Source organism: Tinamus guttatus, unplaced genomic scaffold (genome assembly GCF_059628265.1).
Source record: "Tinamus guttatus ecotype Peru unplaced genomic scaffold, ASM5962826v1 Tinamus_guttatus_pri_ptg000193l, whole genome shotgun sequence".
NCBI classification, from domain to species: Eukaryota; Metazoa; Chordata; class Aves; order Tinamiformes; family Tinamidae; genus Tinamus; species Tinamus guttatus.
The window spans coordinates 2,159,930-2,187,369 of record NW_028288727.1 but is presented as its reverse complement, the minus strand read 5'-3'; the positions used below and the strand labels follow the sequence as shown (position 1 = coordinate 2,187,369).

Here is a 27,440-nt window from a genome sequence, read left to right as displayed (position 1 = left end):
ACTTAATAACTTGACTGGAACAGACAGTCTTTGTATGCTGGTTTTGTTTCTAGAGGTCATCCTGTAGGAACCAGACAGTGATCCTAGGTGATGTATTGCACTTGACAACCCAGAAAGTTTCAATACAAAGACATCTGAATTCTCAGTGTCCTTTGAGAATTGTTCAATATCCTTGATGGTATCTAGTGTCTGGTATGCCATTGAGATGGCATTTTTGGTGTCTATACCAATCAGTCAAGGTTAACATATCATTCATGTTAAATATGTGTTTCTTTTTCCTTTTTTTTCTTTTTTTTTTCTTCTAATTGATATTTTTTGTTTGTTTGCCTAAAGGGATAAATAATGATAATATAATGAAATTCCTTGGTAGTTTAAAATCTCTTTATTTCTTTTTTTTTTTTAAGATTAGAATAAAATTGTACCTAAAATATAAATTTAGGCAGTGCTTCAGAATTGATGCAAGTGTATACAATTTTGTGCACCAAATTTGAGACATGCCTTAGGGAAAAAAACAAAACAAGCCAAAAAAAGTTAAATGACACTCATAAGTCTGCTGTCTGTAGCTTGTGAAATATTGCAAAACCAAGATAACAAATATATTTTTCTTTTTTGAACAGCTGTTCAGTTTGACTGTGCCTGCCCTTTTTCTATTTACATATCTAGCACGGCTATTTGAAAGAAGCCATTCTTCATATAAATACCAATATTAGCATGCAAACTAGTATGTTCAGGTGTGAACGAGTCTTCACTATTTGACACTGACATTTTGTTTGTCTTCCAATCAGAGGCAAAAGGAATTAAAAATCATAAACTCCAAATAATGAAGAGATTAAACCAGCTGTTCCTAAGTAGCTCATTTGGCAAGGTTTCTCTCTTGTTAAATTCATTGAATTACATTTATTTATTTAGATAGGTAGATATAAAAAATAAAATGCCCTTTTTGCAAAGGTTTATTGTAATGTAATATATATTATCTCAGTTAATCTCAGAACAAGACAGGTGAAAAAGGGACTGTAGATATTTGACTGAAACTGAGGTATTGAGAGGGTCAGTTCTTCAAACTGTTGTCTAGAGAGACAGATTTTCTGCTTATCAGATTCCTTTGCATTTTATGACATCTTCTGAATATTATAAGGCAGGAAAAATTTCTAATATAAGAAGTGACATACTATGACAAAAGGAGAAAAAGAAATTGGGATCTCTATTCTGCTTTCATTGAACTGAAAACCAAGGAAACATGGAACCGATGGTCATCTCAAGAGGTCACTTAGTCCATTGTTTAATATCAACATAAAGATTTTCATATATCAACATTTCTGTGTATATTTACAAGCAGAGTGTTTCAGGAGAAAGACTACTTTTGGGGGCCCATAAAGAAGAATACAGGCCAATCCAGAAACTGTTAGAGAGAGGTCAGGCTATTATCACGAGGCTGGGCAAGCACAGAGACGGCAGATCTTCTCTGGTGCTCCTGATCAGATGGTTTTGCAAATAATCTTTCTTCAACAAAGTTCCTTCTGTCTCCCCTCTAGCCCACCACAGCAGCCCAAGAGGGTCTCGTTCCAGGTCCTACAGAAGCTGGAGACTTCTCTTTCCCGGCAACAGCTTTTTATGAAGGATCTGTCACTTACAGTGATAACTCATGAGCTGTTAAAACTCTGATAGCTCAACTCTGTTAAGCTCGGATTGGAAAAACAAAACATAACGAGAATGGTATTCCAAAGCCTAGTATCCTCCAAATGTGAACAGCATGCCACATGGAGGTTGAACATTAAAAGTAAGAAGCCCGCTGTTTGTATTTATGTACATATATATATATATATATATATATATATATATATAATGATTTAAAGCAGTTGCCTTATTGCTTCGATCACTTTTCACCTTTTTCCCCAATGGTTACCACTTGCCTCAGCACTGACATTTGTTTTAATATTTTTTATGCGTAATTTCTCACATTATATTTATTTGCACTTACACTTAGAAAAAAAACGAAGCATTCCACTGGGATGACTTTAATAAAAGTTGCTTATTAAAAGTTCCATAACAGCATTATTCCCAACACTGAAACCAAAGTCCTCATATTTAAGAGTTTTCATGACTCAATAGATTAAGTGTGAAATAGGAAATATACTAAGAATAAGAACATAGCCATATCCCACATAGTTGTTCCACTTAAAATTCTTCTTGAAAAGTAACACAATTCAAAAATAAATCATTCTTCATAGAGTGAAATGTGCTAAAAAGATTCTGTGGAAAATCCTTGATATAGTCATAAAATGAGTGCATGGAAAGTTGTACAAGATGAGAGGAAAATCAAATTGAAATTATATATTGAGGGTGGGGGGAACAATGAAAACATCAGCTTCTGTTCTGAAAGAAAAAAGTCTCTGATCAGCTGCCCCAGCAGTGTTCAGTGCAGAACTGTTAGCTCAGATGTATATTATATAGTCTCACATCTCTGAGACACCTACAGGTTCCTCTATAATCAATGAGGAGAGGTTATTTCCTTGGGAATGTCAAGTCTTCATTGGTCCGACTTGCCATCAGAAGAACCTGCTGCTTTCTGCTGACCGTGAGAAGGGGGCAAAGTTGGCAACTTTGGATAGTGCTTCTGTTCAGTGGGAATAAATCCAGACCTTAACATCTTCAAAGGTTTGCCTCTGTGTGGGCTGTGGGACATTTGCTCTTGTTTTCACCTGTGCTGTATAATATACAGAACCCGATATTTTAGTGCCAGCACTTTCTGGCTCAGTTAAGAGACACTTCCATCTGCCCTAAACCGAAGTCTTCCAAGCGGATATTCCGGATATTCCTTCCAACTGCGTTGTCATACTGCATGCTGCATGCACTCTGGCTTGCTTTTTTTTTTTTTTCTTTTTTTTTTCTTCCTACTTTTTCCCCATGCAATCTATTTGTCTTATGTTTCATGAAAGTAGAACAGGATCTATGAGAACAGCAAGGGAAATGTGAACATCAATAATGTTCACAGCTGTGGCCAACTCTACCTTTTTTTTTTTAATATTAAACAAAAGACATGCGAGTTCCTGAAGCTTCTGGCATCCTGAATGTTTCTGGACCATCCCACATTACCATTCGTCAGCTTGTCCTGATGATTGACTAGCCCCTGGAAGACACCCTGGAGATGTGCTCCTTTCTATTTATGGTTGGGGGGTTACAAAGAGTAAGGATATGACTTCCATCAGCTGAACTAACGCAGCTGGGGAGCATCATTTCTGTCAAACCGTTCCAAGTCTTCCGTGCCTTATAATCTAAACCAGTAATACCTTTTTAGTAGCTGTACACACTCCATCAACACGGCCTCTTCAGATGATCTGCTTGCTCTGCATTAATTCATTATAGATTGGCAGCAGTTTTGCTGTGTTAGGTTCTGCAATTCTGGGATGGTTTCTGTATAAAGTGCCAGAAAGCTTTCATTAAAAAGAAATGACCCTGAATTTCAACAGTCATTGCTAGCCATCCTAGTAGCTTAGTTCTTCACCACCAACCACAGGCTTTCTCACAAGCCAGAAATAGTGCCAAACTGGGAAAGAATATATAAGAAAATCTTCACTAAAAACATCCAATTTAAGCTGTCATATTTCTTCTTGTTTGAGACATTTCTGGACTGGTTAGCTGCTGAGATAGATGCCAAGTCTGTTGCAAAAGCTATCATACTGGGTGTACTTATATATAAAATTACATATTAATGTAGTGTATGTTTGTGTTTGCATGTGTACATATTTTATATATATATATACATGTATACACACTGATATCATTCTGGGGGGTTGAAGCTATTCAATAGCTAGAGGTGAAGAAATTCTGCTCAAGTAGTAGTCAACAGTCAATGCCATGATTTAGGGCATTGTTTCAGCTCTGTTTCAGCAACTTGGAAATGAAGCTCTATAGCCTTAAAATGGCAGATTATGGGTTAAAAAAAAAAAGAGAGAGAGAAAAAATTAGGAGAAATTGTACATTTGTTTCAGAACTGAACTGTAGTTCTTTCTGACTTAGTCTTGCCATCTATTGCAGTATTGCTGTAGGTAATCCTTGTTCAGAGGGCTGGGAAGAAGGATGAAAGATTTGTGGCGTGCTAGCTTGCAATGCAAAGCATCTTAGGTGGACCATGATTCATACTATAACATGAGCTGAGGTGGGATGAGGAGGTCCTTAGCATCGCGGCATGGTAGTTTCAGCTTGGTGTCAGTTGTTGTCACTATGAATTTGTGAAATTTTCAGTGCACCATCATATCGGTAACATCAGGACCTGAACACTTCTCTAATGTTTATAGTGATAATATGCATTATAGAGAAGCATAGGTTAGGTAGGAAGCTTAGTGTTTTAGAACTCAAGTACTCACCAACTAAAATACACCAGAGCTGGGTTTTTATCTACCCCAGAGAGTAGATCCCCAGAGAGTCTTGAAGTGCATTGTAATGTCCCTTTGTGTTGCCAGAACTCTTAAAGAGGTGTTCTGTAGAATAAATTTGGCTTAATAGTGAGTTTCAGTGATCTTTATTTGAACATCTATTTCCTTTCCTTTTTTTTCTTTCTTCTTTTTCCATTTTTTTCTCTCCTTTCTTCTTTTCTCTTCATATTTCTAGAGAATTTCCTCCACTGTCAGAGGAGGTGCTTGCAAAAATAATGCTTTGTCATGAATTTCTGTCTCTGGTTATATAGTAGCGCTCATATGGCTTCCAAATAATGAGCAGTTTGTGAGTCTAATCTTTTTCTTGCTGTTTATGGCAAAGGGGTCTGCTGAGTCACTGTGATAGGACTCTTTGCATTCAGCCCAAGACTATAAAGCCTAAGCAGCAGCAACATTTTACATATTCGAAAACTTTCCTAAGTGCAAATAATGTGCACGCTCTCCAGCTGAGAGCTCTTGTCACTTTTTGTGCAAATGAAAGTCATGATCACACCAACCAAAAACTGAAGTCTGAGCCTTGGTCTTTGCTAGCTGCAGACAGACTGATTTTGCCCTGCCCCGGATCATTTCTTCACCTTCATTCTCCCTGTTACCCATGCACAGATTATCAGGTGGAATTTAAGTGGATAGGGCAACTTACACTTCATTTTGGCCTCATAGCCAGCATATTGGAGCTTAAATCTTCAGGAAAAATATCAAATAGATGTTTTACAGATAATGCAGGGATAAGTTTTTGCCCTCAAATCCTCTGTTTGGTTTCTCATCTCATCTCCACTTGACAAGGCATCTCAAGGGCAGGATTTGGTTGTGTAAGCCACAGGACAGGGACTAGAACTATCATTAGTCAAACTTCTTTTTCACTTCCTAGTGGTTTTTGTTTTATTGATTGCAGGGTAAAGGAGGCAGTTTCTTATGGAGAAGTGTCTTTATTGTCTCTATTGTCAGTAGACAAGAATGATTTTACTTCTGCACCCAAAGAGATATCTGGACAAGTTAGGCTTCTTTTAGCATGTTTCTTAAAATTCCACTGGTACCTAACAGTGATTATTACTTGCTGATGTGTTTGGAAGCTTATTGCATGTGCCTCTACATTACCTTTTAACTGAAGGATGAAAACACGGTGGGATTTCCTTGCCATTTCTGTTATTTCAAATAGTTTATTCCACAAACCCTGAGAGAAGGGTAAGTCTGTGTCTTGTGCTGACTTAGTTCTTCTTACTTTTTAGCCTGTTGCACACCGATATCGGTACAGTCACAGTGACATAAACCAGAAGAATAGTCAAAAATCAGATCCTTCCTACATCAAATCATTTTCCACATCTGTTTCTAATTTGTTTTATAATGACACATGGGCTTATTTTGGGAATATATTCTGCTTTAACTGTCATGCCATTGACTTTATAGCCTTATCAAATATCCACTGGCGTGCAAGTTGAGCAATTATCATCTAGTAAGAAGAAATCCCAAGAAAATGTAGATTGATAATAACATATTTCAATAATGGCTTGTAGCATTAGTGCCGTTTTCTATTATTGAAGTTGAGATCCAGCATTCTCTTCACTCTTACTACTTTTATTTATTGTGAAAAATCTTGATAGAGACCCCACAGCAGAAAATCTTTTTTTTTTTTTTTTTTTTTTGATTATTTATTCATTTATGGTTAGAAGGAGCAAAGACATAAAACTGGATAGGAGTGAGAAATGTGTCTGAACTATTAAAAATAAAAATAAGGACAAAGAAAAAGAAAGAAATTCAATATTGTGCCAGATATTGCAGTCATAGGATGACAGTATAAAGACAATCAGAGAGGGTGCATCTACATGCACATGCTATAGGAGACTGAGCTTGAATTTTTGGGATCAATCTTCAGAAAGCTATGCCCAAACAGTTTTTCTCATAGTGCAGTAAACCCTGCCAGACTAACTTGAATACTACCACTCCATTTTCCCTTTACCTTTGTCTTTAATAAATTTTTGTAAAGTCCTTTTGGTGTTCTTTTAAAAATATGCAACACACACACATGTGCAGACACACGCACACATATATATTCACAATATAATCAAAGAAGCCTTTAATAAAAACCATATTCAGAGATGTTTTGGAAAGTATAGCCAATTAAAAATGGCTTTCATCTCTTTCAGACAATAATTTCAAATACTAACATATTCAGTAAATACAACGTGGACAATATTACTACTGAGAATTCAGTGAAACCGTGAAAATTATATATGAAGTAGAGTAGATGAGACAAGACCTGTGAATGTGCATTTGTGCTTTTGACTTGCTTCAGCACCGTGTCCATTAGAAGGTGGGCATTTTTGTGAGATCCATAACTTGTGTGGGTTCATATCTCTGAAGACACAAGACCAGTTTGAATCGAATATGCTGCTCTCTATTGACTTCAAATTACCTTTTGTGTCCTTTCAAAAAAAATAATGTTGTTTCTTTCTTCTTCCCTCTCACAGGACAACATTTTTAAAATGGAAGATTCACATTTTGAAAATGGCCGAGGGAAAAGCCCTTACGATCCTAAATTGCTGACAGCTTCTCTTTTAGTAGGTAGGTGCCACAAAATATGTTCAATAAGACATGCACTCACTGCAGATAATGGCCAGTTTTTGACTTTTCTTCTCCTGACTGCATCTGTGATGGTTTTGTTGGGTGTGCACTTTCTTTCTAGGTTAAAGTCATTTTGGTTTTACCTTTAATTTTGTTGACCCAGGTGTTGTCTTGAAAAATAAGATGCATATAAACCAGGATTCACAAGAGTGCCTTTATCCCTCTATAAAAGTTTGATTCTGCAAAATGGTTCTTCTCCTCAGATCTGGAAGGTTCTGGAGGTATTTTAATCATTGAATTTATAGTTTGACCATAATAACATTGTACCAGCACATCTAAAAGCAAAGTAACAGCAGGAATAAGCAATTTCTTATATCAGTTTTCTGACAGGGAAAGCATATCACTGAATCATAGCCTCATGTGAGTTGGATGTATGCAAATGTTTACAAGTCCAGGCTCTAAGATCATGATATTCCAACTGAAGAGATCTGTCTTACACTGAGCTAATCTAAGAGAGAAACCTGTCCAGATTGAGGTATTTCAATAAATTAAGTATTTTTGAATTGGTAATAGCTTATTTAATGGAAGATGAATATATAAGAGCACCTGGATTGCGTTAGCCTAATTGAACTAATCTAATTGATCTAATTGATTTAACCAATTTAATTGAATTAATTGTGTTGATTGACCTTCCCTTTTCCATTAAAAAAAAAAAAGGTAGAAGATGCTTTGTGAGAAGAGATTAAGAGTGAAAAAAAAAAATAGATTCTTCTTCTCACTTGTAAAACAACATTGCCCTTATGTAGCCACTCTACCCTCAACATGCAATTTTTCTGGCAATTAATTATGGTTTCAAATCCAAGAGGACAAAAGTAGTTTCAGAAGTCTGCAGGTTCTCATGTAGAGTAAGTCTCTGGGAAATGATTTATAACTAGATATCTTGTTTTCTCCAGGCCTTTACCCATATTCTTCCTGAAGGGCCTAGCCTAGCAACTCTCTGTATTGTATTTACATTGCATTTAAGGATAAGATATTTAGAAGAGATAGACAAGAATTTAGTCTTGAGTGTGCCTCATTTCCTGTTCTTCGAAACCTCTAATGATGACAGGTGAGGAGCTAGCCTGAGGAAATGCACTTTTTAAGAAAGAAAAAATCATCCTCCTCTTGCTCCAACTTGCACCCTGTAAAAACAGCAAAGAAAAGAAATGAGTATGTAAAAGGCCAGTATATAAATTAGTGCCTAGAGCAACTTAAATTTGTGGCAGAGCTGCTCTCAAGGGAATGACTTGACTATTTACTTTAATATACAATAAAGAAAGAGAATGATGACAATCCAGTATTACATGGTATACCCGGTATGTAACTGCATAAAGTCAACAGCGTCTAGCTTTTCACATTCCTTTTTCTTTTTCTTTTTTTTAAACTCAGTCCTGCACAAATATGATTATCTTATTTCCCTTGGCTTGGATTTCATGTCTTTAAAACATCTTTGTTTTCATGAGCCCACTCCCTTTCACTATCATTTTCAATCCATGTGTTTTTCCTCCTAATAAACAGTAGACAAAGCATCATATTTTGCTGTGAGTCAGGATTCAGATAGAGCTATGAGTTTATTAGAACTTATTCAAAGGCAGTGACTAACTTTTAACTTCAGTCACTGATCTAAATGCAGGACAAAGCTAAAACTAACATTCCTGTATCCTCAAAAACAAACACCCTCTCTTCTCAACCTTCTCATAACTACCTTACAGACATATTGTGATACTGATTAATTATAGTGCAACATTTATTTAAATCCTTTGACACAGAGCTTCCCTTGAAATTTAAGAAAGTGTATGCCAAATTCACCACTGATTCACTGTGGCTTATTCTGTGTTTGCCAAAAACACAAATTTAATGGGACTATGTTGACCCAAAGTAAAATAATTTCCTGTACCAGAGTAGGTGGACTTCACCTGGGGAAATGGAGAAGAAAGAAGAACAAACTGGCCAAGCAATGGCTTTATGGAAAGGGTTGGTCCAGTTGGATCCTGCAGTAGGTATCAGGGGGGCTGAAACAGGGCATGAGACCACAGTTGGAAGACAGGCCCCTTGACCACAAATGCTTCATCAAAATGGGTTGCTTTAGGAAGAGAAAAGCTAACCTACTACTTCCCTTCTTTAGAGCTGAGTGACAGCTCTAATACACCTGGCCCTTCACCTGCCAGAAATATTTGTAGTCAAGAGCAACCTGGGATCATCCCAGGTTCATCGGATGAAGGTGTAAATTGATAATCTCACATTCATTAAACTGTAGCATTATAGTTGCAGCACAACATACCTTTAAAGAAGATAAGAGAAGGCTGAGAAATAAGAGTGTTTTGTGTACAGGATGGGGAAATAGCCTCTACTCTTTGCAAGAAATACTAAACAGAGAGTTTACATAGTAGAGAAGAGAATATTTTTGACTCAATAGCCAAAAGGTGAATCTTAGGTAAGTGAAATACAATTACCCAAGTTGGAATTCAGGCAAAGCACCAAGGGTAATCTGCAAAAAGTAATCTAAGATTTTTTTAAAAGTCATTTGTACTCAGGGTTCTTATTTTGTATTTCAATTGAAAAAAAACTCTTATAAGAGGTCAAAAAAAATCAGTTTTCCCTGCCTCCTTATAAAATTCAATATTTGAAAAAACCCTAAAGAAACAGTTCAGCATTATTAAATTGTTCCAATATTTTTTTCCATGATGTGTTCCTTGTTTCATCCACCTGCAAACATTTTTCATTATTTTTTAAGAGTTGTTCATTAAAGGTAGTTATTGCTTCTCTATTCTTAAGTAAACGCCAGCTGGGAATGTGATATAACCAGTTCTTAATAACATAAGACATTATTAATCCATTCCCATTCTATATGTTCCTAACTAAACAGTCTCCATTCAAGTGGGCTAATGCATTAAAAGGTAGACAGTATCTAATCCCTGGGCCCTACTAGCGAGTATTTCAGGGCAGGAGGAAAATGAGAGGCAGCAGAGTTTTCAAAGAAAGTAGTCACTGGAGAAAATAGTCTCTGAAATACAATTGCTTTACGTTAATATATCTGTATAGTTGAAGAAAACTCAGAGAACGAGATATCCCTTGTTCTATTATCAATCAGATGCTCTTTAGGAATTCCCACTTTAGGATTTTCAAAAGCTCTGATAATACGGTGTCCTCAAAGCTATTTATGCTGTGTCTCACTCCTTTCTTTTATATACATTTTAAAATATTTTTGCATCAGCTTAGGTACCTTAATACTCCAAAATAGAGATTAATCTGAATGTGATCCGAAGGATGATGGCTTCTTAACCAAGGAAGAATATTTCTCTCCTCATCTACTCTTCTCCAAATTAGCTACTAAGTTACATACAATGTGAGTGAAGTCAGACCATCATGAAGTTTTTCCGAAAACCTTAACTTCAGTGATATGAATAAACCTGTTACTCAAGGGAATCAGATATTGTTTGGGAGCTCTGCTACCCGGGGGTGGGGGGGAAAAGAGAGAAAATTCAAGGCTCATTTTTACCTGTATTATTCATCTTTTGAACTTTCTTGTTGCTTTCAAAAAGGAAGCTGACACTTCTATGTATATTTTTATATATATGTATATATATATATATATATAATGCTGTTTTCTTTAAGAACCAAATATAAACAATTGATAAAATAAATATATTCTTTAACATCATCCTACCTAATGTGACTGGGAGATGCTGAGGGAATGGTCTTATAGTATTGTGCTGCTCCCATTCAGTATGTGAGAACAAATGGTTTCTTTCCAAATGGAGAGTATATACAGGCTTTTGTTGTCACTTCTTTATTTAGTGAAGTCAATGTATGTGTTCCATGTGTCAGCATGCTAAATCTTTAATTGTTTTTGTTCAAAACATTTTCTGAGGTTCTTCCTAGGAAAACATTAGCAACCCATGAGCCTGCTCTGAACAGAAAGTCATAGTCCTTGCCTTACACTCTTGGACTTGAAGTACAAAAGAAAGTATTTCCTTTTATTTAGTCTTTTATTTTAGAAGTTTGTCAGTTTGTGTTTTGTTAATTTCCACTTCATTCCTAAAACTAACGAAAACTGCCTTTAAACTGCTATCAACCAACATAATGGTGCAAAAGAAGCATTTTCTAGATCAGTGAGTGTCCAAAAGGTCTTCATAGGGAATTAAAAAAAAAAAAAAAAAAAAAAAGAATCTTACTTCTAACCAGAGAGAAAGCAAAATTCTGATAGTCCTGCATCAAGGAATGCATTTGAAGCTCACCCTTAATTTGGCAATAATCTCTCCAAATCTCACAAAAAAAGAAATGATATTTTTTGTCATTTCTATCTAAGCGCAAATCCCTTTTTTGCATGACTGTAGTACCACACTTCTGATCCTGCTGAGAATGAGAAAGGGTAGGGCTGCAGCTATGAGAACACATTTAAAACACCAAAGGGCTAATCTACAGCGTTGGTGCATGGGGGGCTACTTATCCCACTTTCCCCGTTTTAGAGATTGTATCTGAAATCCACTGACTTCAGTGGATCTTGAATCCATTCCTGCTGGAAATCAAAGCAAATCCATTCAAGCTGTAGGCTAAGCGTATTGATAGGCTAACTGTATTGAAACTTAGAGGAGCTGTTGTAGAAAATAAAGAAAGGGCAGCTGGTTTCCTACAGCTCTTTCTTCCTTTGGAACACACAGAGAAAACCATTATTGATAAAACTCTTATGCTGTCTATCACCACTAAAAAAAGAAGTACAAGCCAGAACAAGAGCACAGCAGTATGAAATGGTTTTGGAATGAACTGAGTCAAACCCAGAAGACCCATTAATTTCAATGGTGTCTGTACATTGAGCTAGAAGCTGATGTGCCTAACCCCCCAAGTTTCAAAACTTTACAGATAGGTAGTTTCAATGAATTATTGAGCTATTTTAATAATGTAGCATTAAAGATATTTTTTTTCTTCATTGACCTTTCCATCTGTTGATAACCAAGAATAAAAACAAGGCTTGTTGGTTCCTCCTGCCATACACTTTTGATTTATATTGATTTATCCTAACTCAGTGGGGTGTAGAAGACAAGAAAATGAGAATAAGGTTAAAGAAAGGTTAAGCATAGCTTCAAAGCCACTTTCACAGGGAAAAAGGTTTTCTGTTCTCTAAAATCTCAGCTGTGCAGCTACACTATACATAATAATCACTATAATTAAGTGATTGTCTCCCCTCTAAAAAAGTTGAAAATGACATAGAGCAATGATAAATCATTAATTAATGATATGCTGTTCTGTTTCACTTCTGATTACACCTCCTGCCGGGCATGACTGGTCTATTTGCTTCTAATCTCTGCCGTGAATTCGTTCAATTCCACGCCTTTCTGCTATCATGTTTTCACCCTTCCTGACTTCCATGACTACCATATGGTACAGAGCTACTGTATGTTCAATTGATAATTTCATGCTGTCAGTGTTCTTGGGAAAAAGATCCCAGTGATATTCAATGGGCTTTCTTGGACGAGGTTGTCTCACCATGGAAATATCTAAAATTGCTGTGAAAATCATACACTTGTTTCTAAAGGGTGTTTTAAAATGAGGATATGGTAGAGTTCATCATGACCATGAGAAATTTATTACCTTAACTTAAAGAAACATTTGTTTCATCCTCAAACTTATCTTTTCCATAGGATAAGGATCTCTTAAGATGAGATGCTCAAAAGCAGCAGTTGGAAGGATATATTTTCTTTTAATTCTATATTAAAGGGACAGCATAAGGTAGTTCATCTCATATACAGACATGAAAATGCACAATTTTAAAAATAGGTTTTAGCACTTTCAATTCAGATTAGCTTCATGAACAAGCTCTGCATTAAATCCCCCCAAAATATGTGCTATACTTTGATCCCTGGATGTTTTCTGTAGATCTGATTACTATCTAGTTTTTCTCCTATTCATATTTAACTTGACCTGGTCTTTTCAATTTATGTTACTTCTATCTTCCTCTGTAATTCTTCTAGCTAGTTCAGGAGGAGCACACAGAGACTCTCATATAAGTTTCATCTCCAGTGAGGCTGTGTATTTGCCATTTATGGGTTGAGGCTATAGGTCAATTTTAATTCACTTGTTCACTGTGATATGTGTGGGGTTGAGGTGTCAGAAGATGATCTCATTTGTTCACTCCTTGTCTTTCTTTGACAGTCTTGCAGTTATAAAGGTGACAGAAAGAAAAAGGCATCATCTGTCTTCCCTGTAGAAGATGCTATCATCACAGGATTTCCCTGTAAATACAGGAAAAATATCCCAAAAAACAAAAACCCATCAACCAACCAGTTTCTCTATGAACAATTTGAGGGGCTCAATGGCTTTCTAAACTGAGGATGAATGCACTGAATTCTCCTCTTCCCAACACAGAACCACAGCGAAATTGAGGGAAGAATATCTTGAAGTCCCCATGTCTCTCATGTCCAAACTAGGTATGTTTTTAGGGCCACATCCTGCTGTATGCCAGGATCATGGTACAGGCTATCACCAATCCAGGCTAAGAATCTAAGCATATTGCCTTAAAAAGCTGCACTTTGGTATGTACAGCTCACTTGAAAGAGGTCAGAGTTAAGCTTACATTGTATATGGTTTATTACTTCACTCTTGCAATTTTCACATTATTATTATTAGTATACATCGCTGACCTATCATGATTTGAGAATTGAGAAATACTGTTGACAATTGTGTCATCCCACAGATGGTGAATTGTATTCCGGGACCGCAGCGGACTTCATGGGCAGAGACTTTGCCATTTTCCGAACGTTGGGGCATCACCATCCCATCCGAACAGAGCAGCATGACTCCCGGTGGCTCAATGGTATGTAAAGTGTACATTTATCTGGATACATTCACGTGGCCATTAACGATTAGCACTCAGGTTTGTTCCTTTGCCATCTGGGACATGCACCATCATCTTTTATTTGGAGCAGAATTGAATATTTTGAAATTCAAGGCACAATAACTTACATTATTGTTTGCATATAACTAATCAGCTCAGTAGCTGCTTGCTTGTATGTGTGCGGTGAGGGGAATAATTTTGATGCACACCTGGTTTTAGGTTCATGTTTAGATTGTATTTTTATGAAAACACTTTAAAATACATTTGGGCACTTTATCCAAGTTCTACTGAAAATTTCACCACTGTAAGTAGTTTTAGGCTGGATTTTAGCTGTATAAGCATACAAACATTCTTGGAAATGAATATCTATCGTTTGAAAAAGCTGACATCTGATTTCAGTGATCCAGTGATAGCAAAGTAAATGTAATTCTTTTGAGTTAATTTATATTTTAATTTTTATAAAGATTTGGCAAGCAACTTTTGCTGTACATGTTTCTTGCATCTGTCAGACTTGCACTCCTGTTTCTGAAATCACAAAATATTTTACGCTTAGATATTTTTCTCTTCTAGCCACAATATTTACATCTGTGCTGAGGTCCAGGTTTTTTTTTATGTGGTTTTGCAATTCAGTGCAAATTGTTGATGTAAATTTTGGAAGTGTAATAGCAGACTATCTCTTAACAGCACAGCTTCTTATTAGCTACAGTCGAGAACATTTAGTGTCATTTTGGTTATCATATTAACTGTATACATGATCCATAAAACAACCAATCTCTGATTCGTAACTGAAGTTAAAAAGTACTGTTACACTTAGGATAAACAATATATGCATATGATATATTTATGTATGGGTTATATATATATGGGATATGGTGGATAAACATATCTATATCTGTATATTGAGATGTATATGTATTTTATTATAGCATGCTGCATGAATCCGACTCTTGTCCCATCAAATTCAGTTTTGTCAAACTGAACTACTGGGAGGACAGATTTAGGTCCATTACATTTCAGTTCTGCAGTCTAGAGTTGCTCTGTAAACTAGAAATATTCTTCATTGATTTATTTAATATAATAACAGACACACTACTTGGACTCCTGGAGATGTTAGATTACATGGGTTACAGACATATCTGTCCATCTTGGTAGATTAATAGTAGGCTAAAGATCACACAATACCCGTTTTCATTACAATAGGATGAAATAAAGCCCAATCATGCAAGTAAAATGTGTATTTTTGCTGCAGCTTTGCACAGAGGCGGCTGTGCCGGGAGGATTGGTGCCGTGGAAGAGCACAGCCACGGTGCACAACCCCTCTCCTCAGGCGCTGAAAGTGCCTCATGCAGGTTCATTTATCACTCTCTCGGTGCTAAATGTAAGATCCACTTTTCGCAAATTGGCACCAAGGTACCATCTGATGAGATATGGAAAGCACAACTGTTCCACGTGCTCAGAATGGGGAAGAGAAGGCAGTCACACCAAAGGAGCTTACAGACCTCAAGCTCCCTAAAGTATCCTCTATACACATCATAAAAGTAGAAAAAAAGCATTTACCATAATGCAGCATGAAGCTGATTTTAGGCTTGAAACAGAGTTACAATATATTCCCACATGGAAAGTTTCAGAACAACTTAGAAAGGTAAGAATCAAATAGGAACCCTTAGAAATAATTGTCATAACTGCCTGTAACTGATGAGAATAGTTCTTAAATACATTTTTAAAATAACTTCCTTGCAATTTAATCAGGTTACATCACTTATGCAGAATTCAAAAGATTGGCTTAAAACTTGTGCTGCAACATTCCTATTAAAGACTCTAGGACTTTACAGTTAATTTCTGAGCGATAAGGCCTTGCCAGCATTTCTGTGGAGCAGTCCTGCTTTCAGCATCATATAGAAGAATCCAAAAATGATAATTGTTTGGGTTTGAAACTATGCAGGAATGTCAGTCCTTTTTTTTTTTCTTAGTCATTTGTATTTTTAGAAGTGTAATTATACAAAAAGCTTTGTGATTGCAGATGTATTTAAAGTGTACGTACTTTTAATGAAGTATTCTTGCATTGAAGGATGAGGAGCTCTCTACATTCCTAGAGAGCTGCATAAACTAGTGCAGCTTTTTGAGACTTCTTAAGTTTGCACCTTTACACATTTCTTGTAAAGGCATGGGTTGCTCTTCAGTGATAGGCTAACTTTCTGAGGTTATCTTCTATGATGCACTTAATCTTAGATTAAAAAAGACTAAAAAAGGACAGAAATGTTGATCAAACTTGCAGATAAGAGAAATCTTTGTCTCCGTGGAGATTAATTGCTAGAGGGTGAGACATTCAGTTGTAAGTCCCTACTAAGGCTTATTTGGTTCACAGCTGGAACTTGAAACTGCTTTTTCCATGCTAACACTAAGGTTAAAGCTGACGGGGTGTGGAAAACACTGCTGCTTAGTATCCAAACATGGAGAGGAAAAGGCAGTTGCATATCAAGAGCTTGCAAACTTCCCCCTCCCCCGCCCCCCCCTTTTTTTTTTGAGAATTTAAATGTCATCCTAAACTGACATACACGGAGGACGCAACCAATGCCCATAGTAATTAAGCTTTTCAGATTCAAGCAGGATCCTGCAGAGATCCCAGGGTCACCTGTTGAGGATGCTTCATTTTGCCTAAGGAGGCCAGCGCTGCTGGGAGGAGAGCTTTGAACTGTCCCCAGCCCAAGGGAAGGTGCTGACCAGCAACTTTTCAATGCATTTTAGTCTTTCTGAAGATTTTAGAGGCTGTTAAGCTTCTAAAGCAGTTTCATTTTGTATAAATAATTGAACCAAGCCAAATAAAGCAAGAGAGACTGACTCAATAGCCATGCGGTGAGGGCATTCAGCTAGAACACAAGGGACCAGGCAGCAGGCTCTGTAGCTGTGTACATTTAATTATTGATACAGCCTGGGCCATATGTGACGTGGAGGCATTTGCAAAAACACTGTAAAACATTTTGGTGCTCAGGGAGGTCCTCTTGGACATGAAAAGCAGCATTTCAGTGCCCCAGCCGTGTGTTCTCTTAGAAGCCATGCGTTTGCCCACCTGAACATTTGTTGGCTCCTCTAGTAAGTGCATGGAGTTTCTCTGCACAAAAGGCTTTGACAGCTGGGATTGGTCCTTGTTAGGGACAAGAAAGCATTTGAACTCTCAGGGGAAAAAAAAAAATCCTAGAAATTGGAAAAATATCTCCTGTCCAACTTCAGTAGCGATTGTTCTGGTGTTACACATCTATTCTGCAGAGTCCTGGTAGTGCCGTGTAGCTGAAACACTTCTTTTCCCTTAAAATGTGCAGTTTATCTATCTGTTACAGTTGGTGACGTTAGAAGTTATTTCAAGAAACCCTAGATGTGTTCATGCTTCTGTGTTTCAGCTAGCAGAAGATGAGCGGAGGTCTGAGTAGCCTGGGGCAAGTTCCCTTGTTAGTGGGGAGGTCCCTGGCGGGCCCAAAGCAGCCGTTTTGCTCCTTTCCACCCACTTCCATCTCCCCAGCCTGGGAAGTGTTCGCACAAGAGCTGAGGGCATGGCTGGAGGCAAGGAGGCAGGAGCGGCAGAGCAGGGCACCAAAGCACTAAGCAGGGCCCCAGCAAGGCACCACTGCGGGTGCCTTCCTCTTCTCCAGCTTCTGGCCTGAGCTCAGGGGAGCTGGCCATGAATTGCTAACATTTTGTAAAACGACTAGCTGTAAGCATCTATATCAAAGGGAAAAAAAAGGAGGGGAGGAGGGTGTTGGGCTGCAGAAGGTTTGAAAGGAAAAGAAATCACCAAAGCTGCATGAAGGTTGCATTAGGAATCTGTTTTGCACCCCAGAGAATAAGGCATTTCTGGCCCCACTCATCCTCTTTACTAGCCCTGGTGTTAAAGAGGGAATGTCAAGCTGGATTTTCAGGCTTGGCTGGAAATTCCCTTGCTTTTTGTGTGTTTAAGCCAGCTCTATAATTTTATCTTACCATATTTTCTGGCTGAGTTTTTAAAGTGGGATAGTAGTTGTGCTTAGTCTCCTGGGGTTATTGTCCTTCGTAATCTTTGCTTTACGGTTACATAAACAGCTGAGAAATATAGAAGCTGAGCAACTGTTCGATAAAAAAGAAAATGTACTCTTAAATTTCACAAGCTCCTAGACAAGAAGCATGGATTTGATATACTTATGATATTTGTACAGCACTTTTTACAACCATCATTCTATGTTGTTTCTCCTTACAACAGATTGTGGGATTTCTGAGGAACGGCAATGTACACAGATAATTTTGCATATTTAGATATGACATAGTAGAGATGTTTATGGCAAGAATAAGACAGGATTTCAGCTAGTTTATAAGATTTTTTTTTCTGGTAAGAGTGCACTAAATCAGTCAGGATATTCAATAATGAATCTTTCTTCTCTTCCAACCATTCTTGAGGCCTACATGTATTAATTGGCTGTGCTCGGTTTTTGATTTTGCTTTGATTCAGACAAATCAAACCCATACATAGCCCCTGACATCTCCCTCTCTTGTCTTGGGAAAAAAAAAGAGGCAATGGAGGCTATAAATACAGTAAAACCCCACTGAGTAAAGAGCTACTGAAATAAAGGGCACAAAAACTACTGGGGCTGAAGTGGATAAGAATACGTTTAGTCTTCAAATTAAAAGTTTTAAAACTCAAGGGGAATGAGACTAGAAAAAAAAAAAAAAGCTGCTCAGTGTATCTTAGTATCTCAGTATCTTAGTTTTCTGAGGAACTTTGGTCTGTTTTTATGTGCAGATAGGAACACACTTGTCTGGCATAGCCTGGGACTGGACTGAGGAGTCTCTCCCAGGTCTGCATGCCTGTAAATGTACTAAGATAAATTTAATCAACCTTACCAAAGACTCAGTGAGTGTCTCTTACATTTAAAATAGGCATTTCTCCTCTTTGACCCAAATTAGGCAGCTGCTATCTCATACCATGCAGCCTGCAGAGAGGAACAAAGTCCTGCACTGTGCTAGCATTGCTTATACAGGCATCAACAGCTCCAGCCCTTGCAAGAACAAAACATGCCCATATATGCAAGTTGTATTTCTCACTCAGTACACCCTCCCGTCCCCTTTCTCATTAGCTTCATTGCTAAGAATAGTAATAAATAATTTCACAGTGATAAATTCCATGTGTGACAAATGTCACCTAACACAGTGGTAGGAAGTACTCAGAAACTATGGTGACAGTGGCATAATAATCTAAACAGAATGGAATACAAACTCAATTTACAGTTCCTCTCCTACCTTACATCTACAGATCCATATTCAAGATGTTGAGCACGAATTTCAAATTGCTTTTCTCTTTGGAGTCTAACAAATCTTTTCTCCATACATGTTTCATTACTCCCCTTTCTATCCTTCCTTTCCTCTCTGAAGAAATGTAGAATTTCTGAAAACACAAAAATTTACTTCTTCCTGGCTGTTACTGCTTGATGTTAAGGCAGCCACTGACCTGGGAGAATGCCGTACAGGGAGCACTAAGGTACTTGAATCAGTTGACACATTCCTTCTGGTAACTGCTCCCTGGATCTTTATGCAAACTAGGAGAAATCTCTCACTGAGGAACTACAGGGCAAGTGGCAATTAGAGGATGTACAAGTGCTTTATAGCTCCTCTGGATGTGAGAAAAAGTATGAATGTGCTGGGTTAAAAAAAAAAAAAAAAATCCTAATTTCCAAGACTGCCAAATGGCCTGGATGAAGGTATTTTTTTTTCCTAGTAACTAGACCTTTTTCTTTCTCTTTTTCTTTCTTCCTTCTTTCTAGTCTTAATAGTGTAGGATTGAGTCATTATTTTTTTCATGAAATTTAAGTGCTGTAGATGCTGTAGATGAGGTCTTTGATGCATTTAGCTATAGAAAAAAATAGTAAAAACAGGAGAGGATATTCCTGGATTGAGCACATCTTTTGAGGGCTTCCTGATACTCCAGAGAATACTACCTGGAGCAAAAAAGACTTGCATCAATAAATATGTTGGTCTGAGCTAGAGCCACAATATGCCTGGGGAATTTATGGTACAAATTAGTTCAGGAACACCTGACTCTAGGATATATACAGAAGGGAGAGAGATATATAGACATATCACATGGTTTCCTGGTTAACCTTGGGCTCTTACTTTGATTATAGCTTGGTCAGCCTTATTACCCAAGCCAAAACATAAGGATTGCAAGTGCATATTAGAAGCCATGCTTTGCTGTAGTGCACGCTGACTTATGCACTTTGCAGACTGTATAGTATTAAAAATAATGTGAGTGCTATATGAACAAAAATAATGTGAGTGCTTGGTGCACCGGCTTCACAGAAAGCCAGGAAAGCTTGACTGTTTTAGAGAGTACAGTTTGAGAAAAGAAGTTCATAGGTCTCAGGACAATCATGTTGGGTATGACCCAGACCCAAACAGTTAAGTGCAACTTAAGTCTAAACTGCAGGCTCTAGAAGCAATGAACAGCTTTAAAGTCTAGGTGCATAGCCAATAACCCCTGGGAGCCCAACACCAGGGGGAGACCTGAGAGAAGAGAGACCTGTACCTAACTTTATGGGGCAAATCAGGTGATCCTGTTCAGCTGGTCTGAGCTGAGTTTGAATGACCCAGATGAATTGCTCACTGTGGACATAGCCCTAGGAGAGTAAATCAATCTCATCTGCGACCTCGAGCGGTAGGAGCTGTAAAAAGACTGACCTGCATGAGCACAGGGCAAGAGTCCCATGGACCCTGCATGTTTCCAGCTCTGTGCCCCTCTCACACTCATTAATAAACATCAGCAATTGCCTGATCACCCCTAGTCCCAGTAATACTGTATATCCTCTGGAAAGCACTTTTTTCTCTCTACCTCTTAAAAGGAGAAATTATTTTTTATGTTTTTATTTCAATGAATAGCTTGCAAAGTTTGGCAGTGATAAACTTTAATGGTGTGCTACACCAAAGGTAACAAACTGTGCATTGAGCTCAAGCTGTGGTAGCTGTAGCAATAATCTCTACTAAAAAGCTTTGCATATTGCTTTCAGTTAATATATGTTTGAAAGGACCACATCTATATATGTAGAAATATAAACACACAGGCTACCCACATTCATTATTCATTATCAAGAAAGGTTACAGAAAATTTGTGCCCTGGAGATGAATTTCAACAGAAAGAAAAATAATAATTTGTCCAAGGCAGGTGTAATGTTAAGGTTCTAAGAATTCACTTTGCTTTGTTCTCTGTGTAGGCCCCAGTTTAAATTACACAACATGGTTTTCTTTGTAATTATTATTTTTACATTTTTTTTTAAATATCTAAATCAGCTTAAGAAAAAGGAGAGTTCAGATTTAGGTGACAGTATGACAGAGACATTATTATAGCCTATATGTGTGTAAACACACACACACACATGTACATATAAATATATATGTATAAAATACGCCTGTATTATAGGCCTTCCAAATTCAAGTCAGTGTGCTGTGATTTTTAAGATCTCTGTAGGCCATCATAGCTCTGATGCTTGGAAAATACCACTTTTAGATATCAAATTGTGCCACCTTTCCTGTTAACAAATGTGACTAACCAGCTTTCCAAGAAAAGTTAGGAAAAAAAAAATGTTTCTTGGGAATCACATAGCAGAATACTAATTGATTTAAACCAAGTGGGAGAGAGCCTGTTATAGACCTCATTATTGGGATATGGCATACTTCTGATATATGTATATATGTATTTATTTTAATGTACTTATGTTTTTTCCCCTCCTGCTCTAGCCATCAGTTTAATTAGTGCTGATCCCGTCAATACCAATTTCCTCTTCTCCAGCCACTACGTCCAGAGTTTGGTGGGCATTCAATAGAGATTTACTGTTGACTGGGTAATTTGAGTTCATGTGTATGGTGAAAAATCAGTGAGGAGAATTACCTAGCAAAGTGGATGCCATGACAATGCATGTCACCATGGTGTGACCAGCTCCGCTGACATAGGTTTCAAAAGCTCTCCCCCTGTGAAAATGGGGCCTGTTTGCAAATTAATTAGTTTCTGGCAGCAGCTTGATTGTTGACCCAAAGTTTGTAGAGTGGAAAAACAATCAGATTAGTGTGTTCAATATAAAGGCCCAGCGCGGCGCTCAAGTGCAGTTTGCCAAACTGTTGAAGCCGTGAATAGGGTGAAACAAATTCTTTCTTGAGAAGCCAAGGCAAAGGTTAAGTGTGATGTGACTCGAGCATGCCGGCTGCAGCGGGGGGTGGAGAAGTGGAGGTTTCAGACGCGCAAAAATGGAGAGTGCTAAGCGAGTTTCATTGAATTTGATGAAATTCACAGCTTTGGCCACAAAGTGTTTGGCAATGTTTTAGCCTGTGTTAAAAAGGAGAAATGAGCTGGTTTTGTTTTAAGGAGTTTTCTTTGAACAGTCACATGGGATATCAGTGATGATGCCTCTAAAGAGTATTGCAGACAGTTCCTGAGCCTCAGGCCAATTTTTGAGGGCCTGCAGAATTTGAGAGGTTTATCAGTTCCACCCCGATCCTGCCACACACATATCCTTTATCTCCAAGGATTCAGTTCAAGCCTCCCATTTATCACCTCCAGGGTTTGAGTCTAGGCATGTTCTTTCTTTTAAATAGTGCTGGTGCCCCATCTCACAGGCCAAGGTGGTAGAAATCAACTATTTCAAACATACAGATCAGCTAAGACTTGTTATTAAGATCGAGAGACAAAAGTGTGTTAGCATATAGATACTAAAAGATGCCATGGACCAGATCTTCAATTGATGAAGGACCAGAATATCATAACAGCAGTCAAAAATGACCTGGTGATTTGTGCTCACTGCTCACTCATTTCTTTAGCAATGTGTTTTATTTTTTCAGTGACTAGTTTTTTATATAAATCTACTCTTTAACTCCCACTTAGGGAATTCATTATTGTTAATGAATTCCTTATATGATTTTATGGTTATAATGCATTCATTTATTGTATGCCCTTTTAGTATTTCCTTTAAATCAAGCAAATGTGACAAAAATCTTTTTTTTTTTCTTTCTTCGGTATATCAAATAGAGAAAAAAAAAAGAAAAATGTTAGCAAATATGGAGGAGGCCATGATCATGGGCAGTTGATGTGGTTTTCTCTTGAACCATATCTAAACTGATTACAGGGAAGCCTTGTTGGCCCGAATCAGAATATCCAGCTGAACTTGGAAATGGGAGGGCAGAGCAGTTGAGGTGGGAATGGGAAGGGCTGCACAACCATGTAGTCACCATGTAACCGAGACTGGCCAGCACATCCAGCAGTGCTAATGATGGAGGACTGTGGATACAAACCCTTAGCCTCTCTCTACCCCTCTCCCAACTTCCATAAAACTACAGCTGCTACGTTTCAACCTGTTCAGACTTTGTGATTTGCTCTTCGTAATGGGCTGAACCTAAGGCCTCCTTTCTGCTAGCATTCCTGAATCATGAATTGCTCAGCCCAAAAGGCACTCAGTATTGCTTGCAATTATCACAAGTGAGTGCTCAAAGCAGTCACCTGATGTGGCACCTTGCCAGTTGAAAACATAATTGGCTCCTTCCACAGGCAAATATCCACTCCAGGGTGAAGCTGATGATGAAGTAATTATTTAGTTCAAAGTAAACCAGGTATGTGAGTACCTGGTCTGTGCATTAAGATCTCAGTTAGTGGTAGACACAGCTGAATTATTCTGTAGCTTCAGACCCTCCCTTTCCCGCTGTCTCCATAACTTCCTCTTCTCTTTGTTCATGAAGTCGTGTAAATTCCAGCCTGAATGCTCACAAGGCCAAGTAATTGCTTTTGTTCTTTGGGTTATTTAATTACAAATCTCAGTAGATGACAGGTCCTCTGCACTAAAGGAAGACATCACATTTGCACAGTTACAGAATCCCAACACAAATGTGTGTGGCAAATCAGTGACTGCAGATTTATTCATGCCCTCTGGGACCTGCACTGCCTTTTCAGCTTAGCATGCAATATGATTTAAATTACAGCTTGTGCAGAGCTGTGCCTTGGGATTACACTGCATGTTTCCGACTGTTTATAGTTCAGTGAGCTTTAACCTCTGTGAGTCTGAAAATTAAATAATGTCACGGCTGATATCAAACTGATGGCTGGTACTGGATTGCTAAATACTGTCTTGTATTCTAAGCCTATTTTCACAACAAAGTGGAAACATCAATGCATTTAACCACAGATAATACATTCACATAATTCAAGAGCACAGTTTAAAAACTATGCTAGCAAATAATAGCAAAGTTAATATTAAGTTGCATTCTTAAGCATGTGTTATAACTTTTTCTGTATTTAACAGTTATGCTACTGACTATATTAGAGCAGAACTATGCACCATTATGTTAGCAGGTAGGCACAAAGATTATGCAAGATCAAGAAATATAGATTTTTTTTTTACTTTAAATTCTGTCTTTTTAATTAATTCCTTGTTGATACTATAGTTTTATTATTTCTGAAATATTGTGATGTATCAAATGTTACATCTTGAAAACTCTTCAGTGCTGTAATAGTAGGTCACCTTTTTACAGAAGAGGAAGAAAACCATCTAAAACTGATCTAATGAATAAATACATAAAACTATTTTAATTAATTTACTTTAAAATAAAAATTTAGTTATGTAATTACATTTTAGTTATAGAATTGTGTGTGGTACCAAATTCTCCAAGAGATCCAAGATTCTCCAAGATCTCTTCTTAATTTTAGTTGTTACAAGCATTGTTCATTCTTGCTTTAGTTCCACGAATCCGGAATATCCAGGAGAAATTTAGTTCTAATTCATTTTGAGCCTCTACGGTGGATTTCTTCCCAGGTTGTTACAGCTGAAAGACAAATGGTGGCATCAACAGTGTAATTTAGCCCATAGAACTTGGCCATGTAAGGAAAAGAAAACAGAACATGGTCAAATAAGAGGCCTCTACCAGTGAAAATGAAGTTTCCATTTGTCTCTCTCATTCGTCTCTTCCTGAGAGTTATTTAACCGTGCAACAAATAAAGTTAAAAAAAAAAAAAAAAAAAGGACCCAAATACCCTACAAAAAGAATCACATTTTTCTAATATGATGGGCAGAGCCTGGACAGAAAAGCCTTAGAAATAGGCTCCTCAGTTGATATCTTTAGGCTTTGATGGAACAATATATCCTGAACATATCTCATTTTGCTGCATCTCTAAAACAGTCCATTCTTTTCCCACTGGCCTTAAGAGCAGCCTCTGTTGCTTAGCTCAGGCTTCAGTGTCTGGCTTTTAGGTTTCAAAGTGGCACCAAGCATATCCCATCCCTAGCTCGTGAGCCTTTACCATTTCATTCTTGTAGAGATCCTTTCCAGCCTTAACGATTCTATGATTCTAAAGCTAGCTGTTTTACTTGATTTTCTAATAAGAATGTGGATAGGCTGAAAGGTTGTTTTGCACACTCTACAGTTAAAGAAGAAATAGTAGATTTTATGGTATGTTTAATAAGTGTCACATTAGCATATATTCACTAACAAATAGCTGATATTCAGAAGCAGTGATGTGATACTGTAGAGATAAATTAACTGTATTATTAAAATGCTTTTAAGAATCTCAAAAATAGTAACAATCTGTAGCAGTTTTGTTATCCAAAAGTCTGTTGAGGGTAACCCACCAAAATTGAGCCAAAAGCCTATTCAAGCTCTATTTTTTTCCTATTCTCATACTCCTATCTACTCTATAGTAGATATAGTCTGAATGTTTCATATGTAGAAAGGTAAAATGTTATGAGGCAAAATTGTCTTTTTTGAAGGCAAATGTTAGGCTTTTGGGACCAACATCTCTTATATGATATCCAGCAAAACTCAATGTTCCAGGGTTTTCTAGGGTTGCAGCAGACATATTAAGTAAATAAAGAAAATATTTCCTATTTACCTTTAAAAGAGATAAGCGGGTCTGTGTTCTTATTAAGTTTTTGGATTATAGAAAAGTTTATTTTTAACATATGTTTGTAAGTATATATGTATATATTTCATTTCCTGTTGGTAGGCTTGTAAGGCTTTTTTGTTCAGGTGAAAGCATCAGAACTGTAGAATTATTAAATGAGTTGATATAGGGAAAAGAACAGAAAACCTTTAAGGACAGAGCTCTTTTTTCAGGTCATTGCTCAGAAAAACAGAAGAAAAGTTGTTTTAAGGACTGGATTACATATTTTACCCATTCAGTCCACTGCTTTTATGAAATGTTAGAGAACATTCAGAGATAATACATTACCTGTGAATCTGATCTGAGGACTAGTGTTTATTGATCCCTTTCCTGCTATTTGAGTGAAACTCAAATCCTTTTATAAATACTAGAAAAAGTTCCACTGATGTCAGTGAAATTAAGCTTGGTGGGCATGAAATGTTTTTGCAAAGAGAACTCTTCATGCATAGAAAAAATGTATGTACTGAGCGGCTCAAACCCTTTCTAGGAAGCAATAGCAAAGTAGTTGGGAAAACACCAAGCGTTGGATTTGCTAAGGATATTTCCTAGAGATTAAAGCATTGCGAGAAGGTTTTAAAAAAAAAATCTTTCCAGGGTTGGGGACTGGCAGTTCCTTGCCATCAATTTAAGAGGGAATGAAAAGTATATGTCATAAAATACATAGAAAAAAAGAACTTAAGTTTATGGTATATACAATTCAAAACAGCAAGTTTTCAAAGTTTACGTAACTTGAACATCAGGCAGATGTAGCATGTTGTGAAGCAGATAATGTCTCTTTTAATCACTTTATGCACTGTCCTACTTTGTACAAATTTTGGAAAGGAAGCAAATAATAACAGCATAATAAATGATGCAGAAGACTAAAGGAATCACCTTCTGTCAAAATCAAAAATCTTGTTTTTTCATGTGCTTTAGTGATGTCTGATGGTAAGATAGATGACAAGTACAGAAATATCTGATTGACAAGCTGCAAAATTAGCATGGCTAATGCTAGCAAGTTTTTAAAACAGTGATTAGTACCCTGCAGCTGCTAATACAAGCATATAAACATACATATACACCCACATATGCACCTAAGAATCAAGATGCCCCAAATATGTTAAAAAAAAAAATGTCTAGGTTAAATGTATGTCAGTGATTCCTGCATATTACATGGGTAGGCCCAGTAGGTAGGACTGACACTATCTTGATCTTACATATATTTTAGCTGATAACAGTGCGCTAGCAATTTCCAACCCATAAAAGCATTTCTTTTCTTGTGTTTTATATTTCCGAAGCACTATGATAGCACTTGACACACTGCAAAATCTAGCAACTGCAGAACACAGCCCTGTTCACTTGCTTGCCCCTTTGGTCTCCATAATATATTCTGTTACTCCAAAGAAATTTCCATTAAAGGCATAGAAAGCTCTGTGAGTGGTATGGTCTCAACACTTCTGTATGAGATGGGTTAGATGGGCTAGTGAATCTTCCAATTTTTTTCATAGGAATGTGTGAATGGGTTGTGTGAATGGGTTGTCATTATTAATACTCAGGTCTGTTACACACTGACATACTTTTTTCGTACTTCTCAGCTTTGTTGTTGTTGTCGTCCTTATGGACTTGTATTGGTAGAAAACATCCCTTCAAAATCTATTTTATTTCTTCC

General features: G+C 37.3%; 1 protein-coding gene across 1 annotated transcript in view; it reads left to right on the top strand.

Moving 5' to 3' along the window:
- Nucleotides 1-27,440, top strand: part of SEMA3A (semaphorin 3A) — a 158,166-nt gene that overhangs the window by 89,309 nt on the left and 41,417 nt on the right. Inside the window, exons 5-6 of the mRNA XM_010213041.2 lie at nucleotides 6,899-6,992; nucleotides 13,723-13,842. Of these exons, the coding sequence (XP_010211343.2) occupies nucleotides 6,899-6,992; nucleotides 13,723-13,842 (214 nt within the window). The remainder of the gene's footprint in view (nucleotides 1-6,898; nucleotides 6,993-13,722; nucleotides 13,843-27,440) is intronic.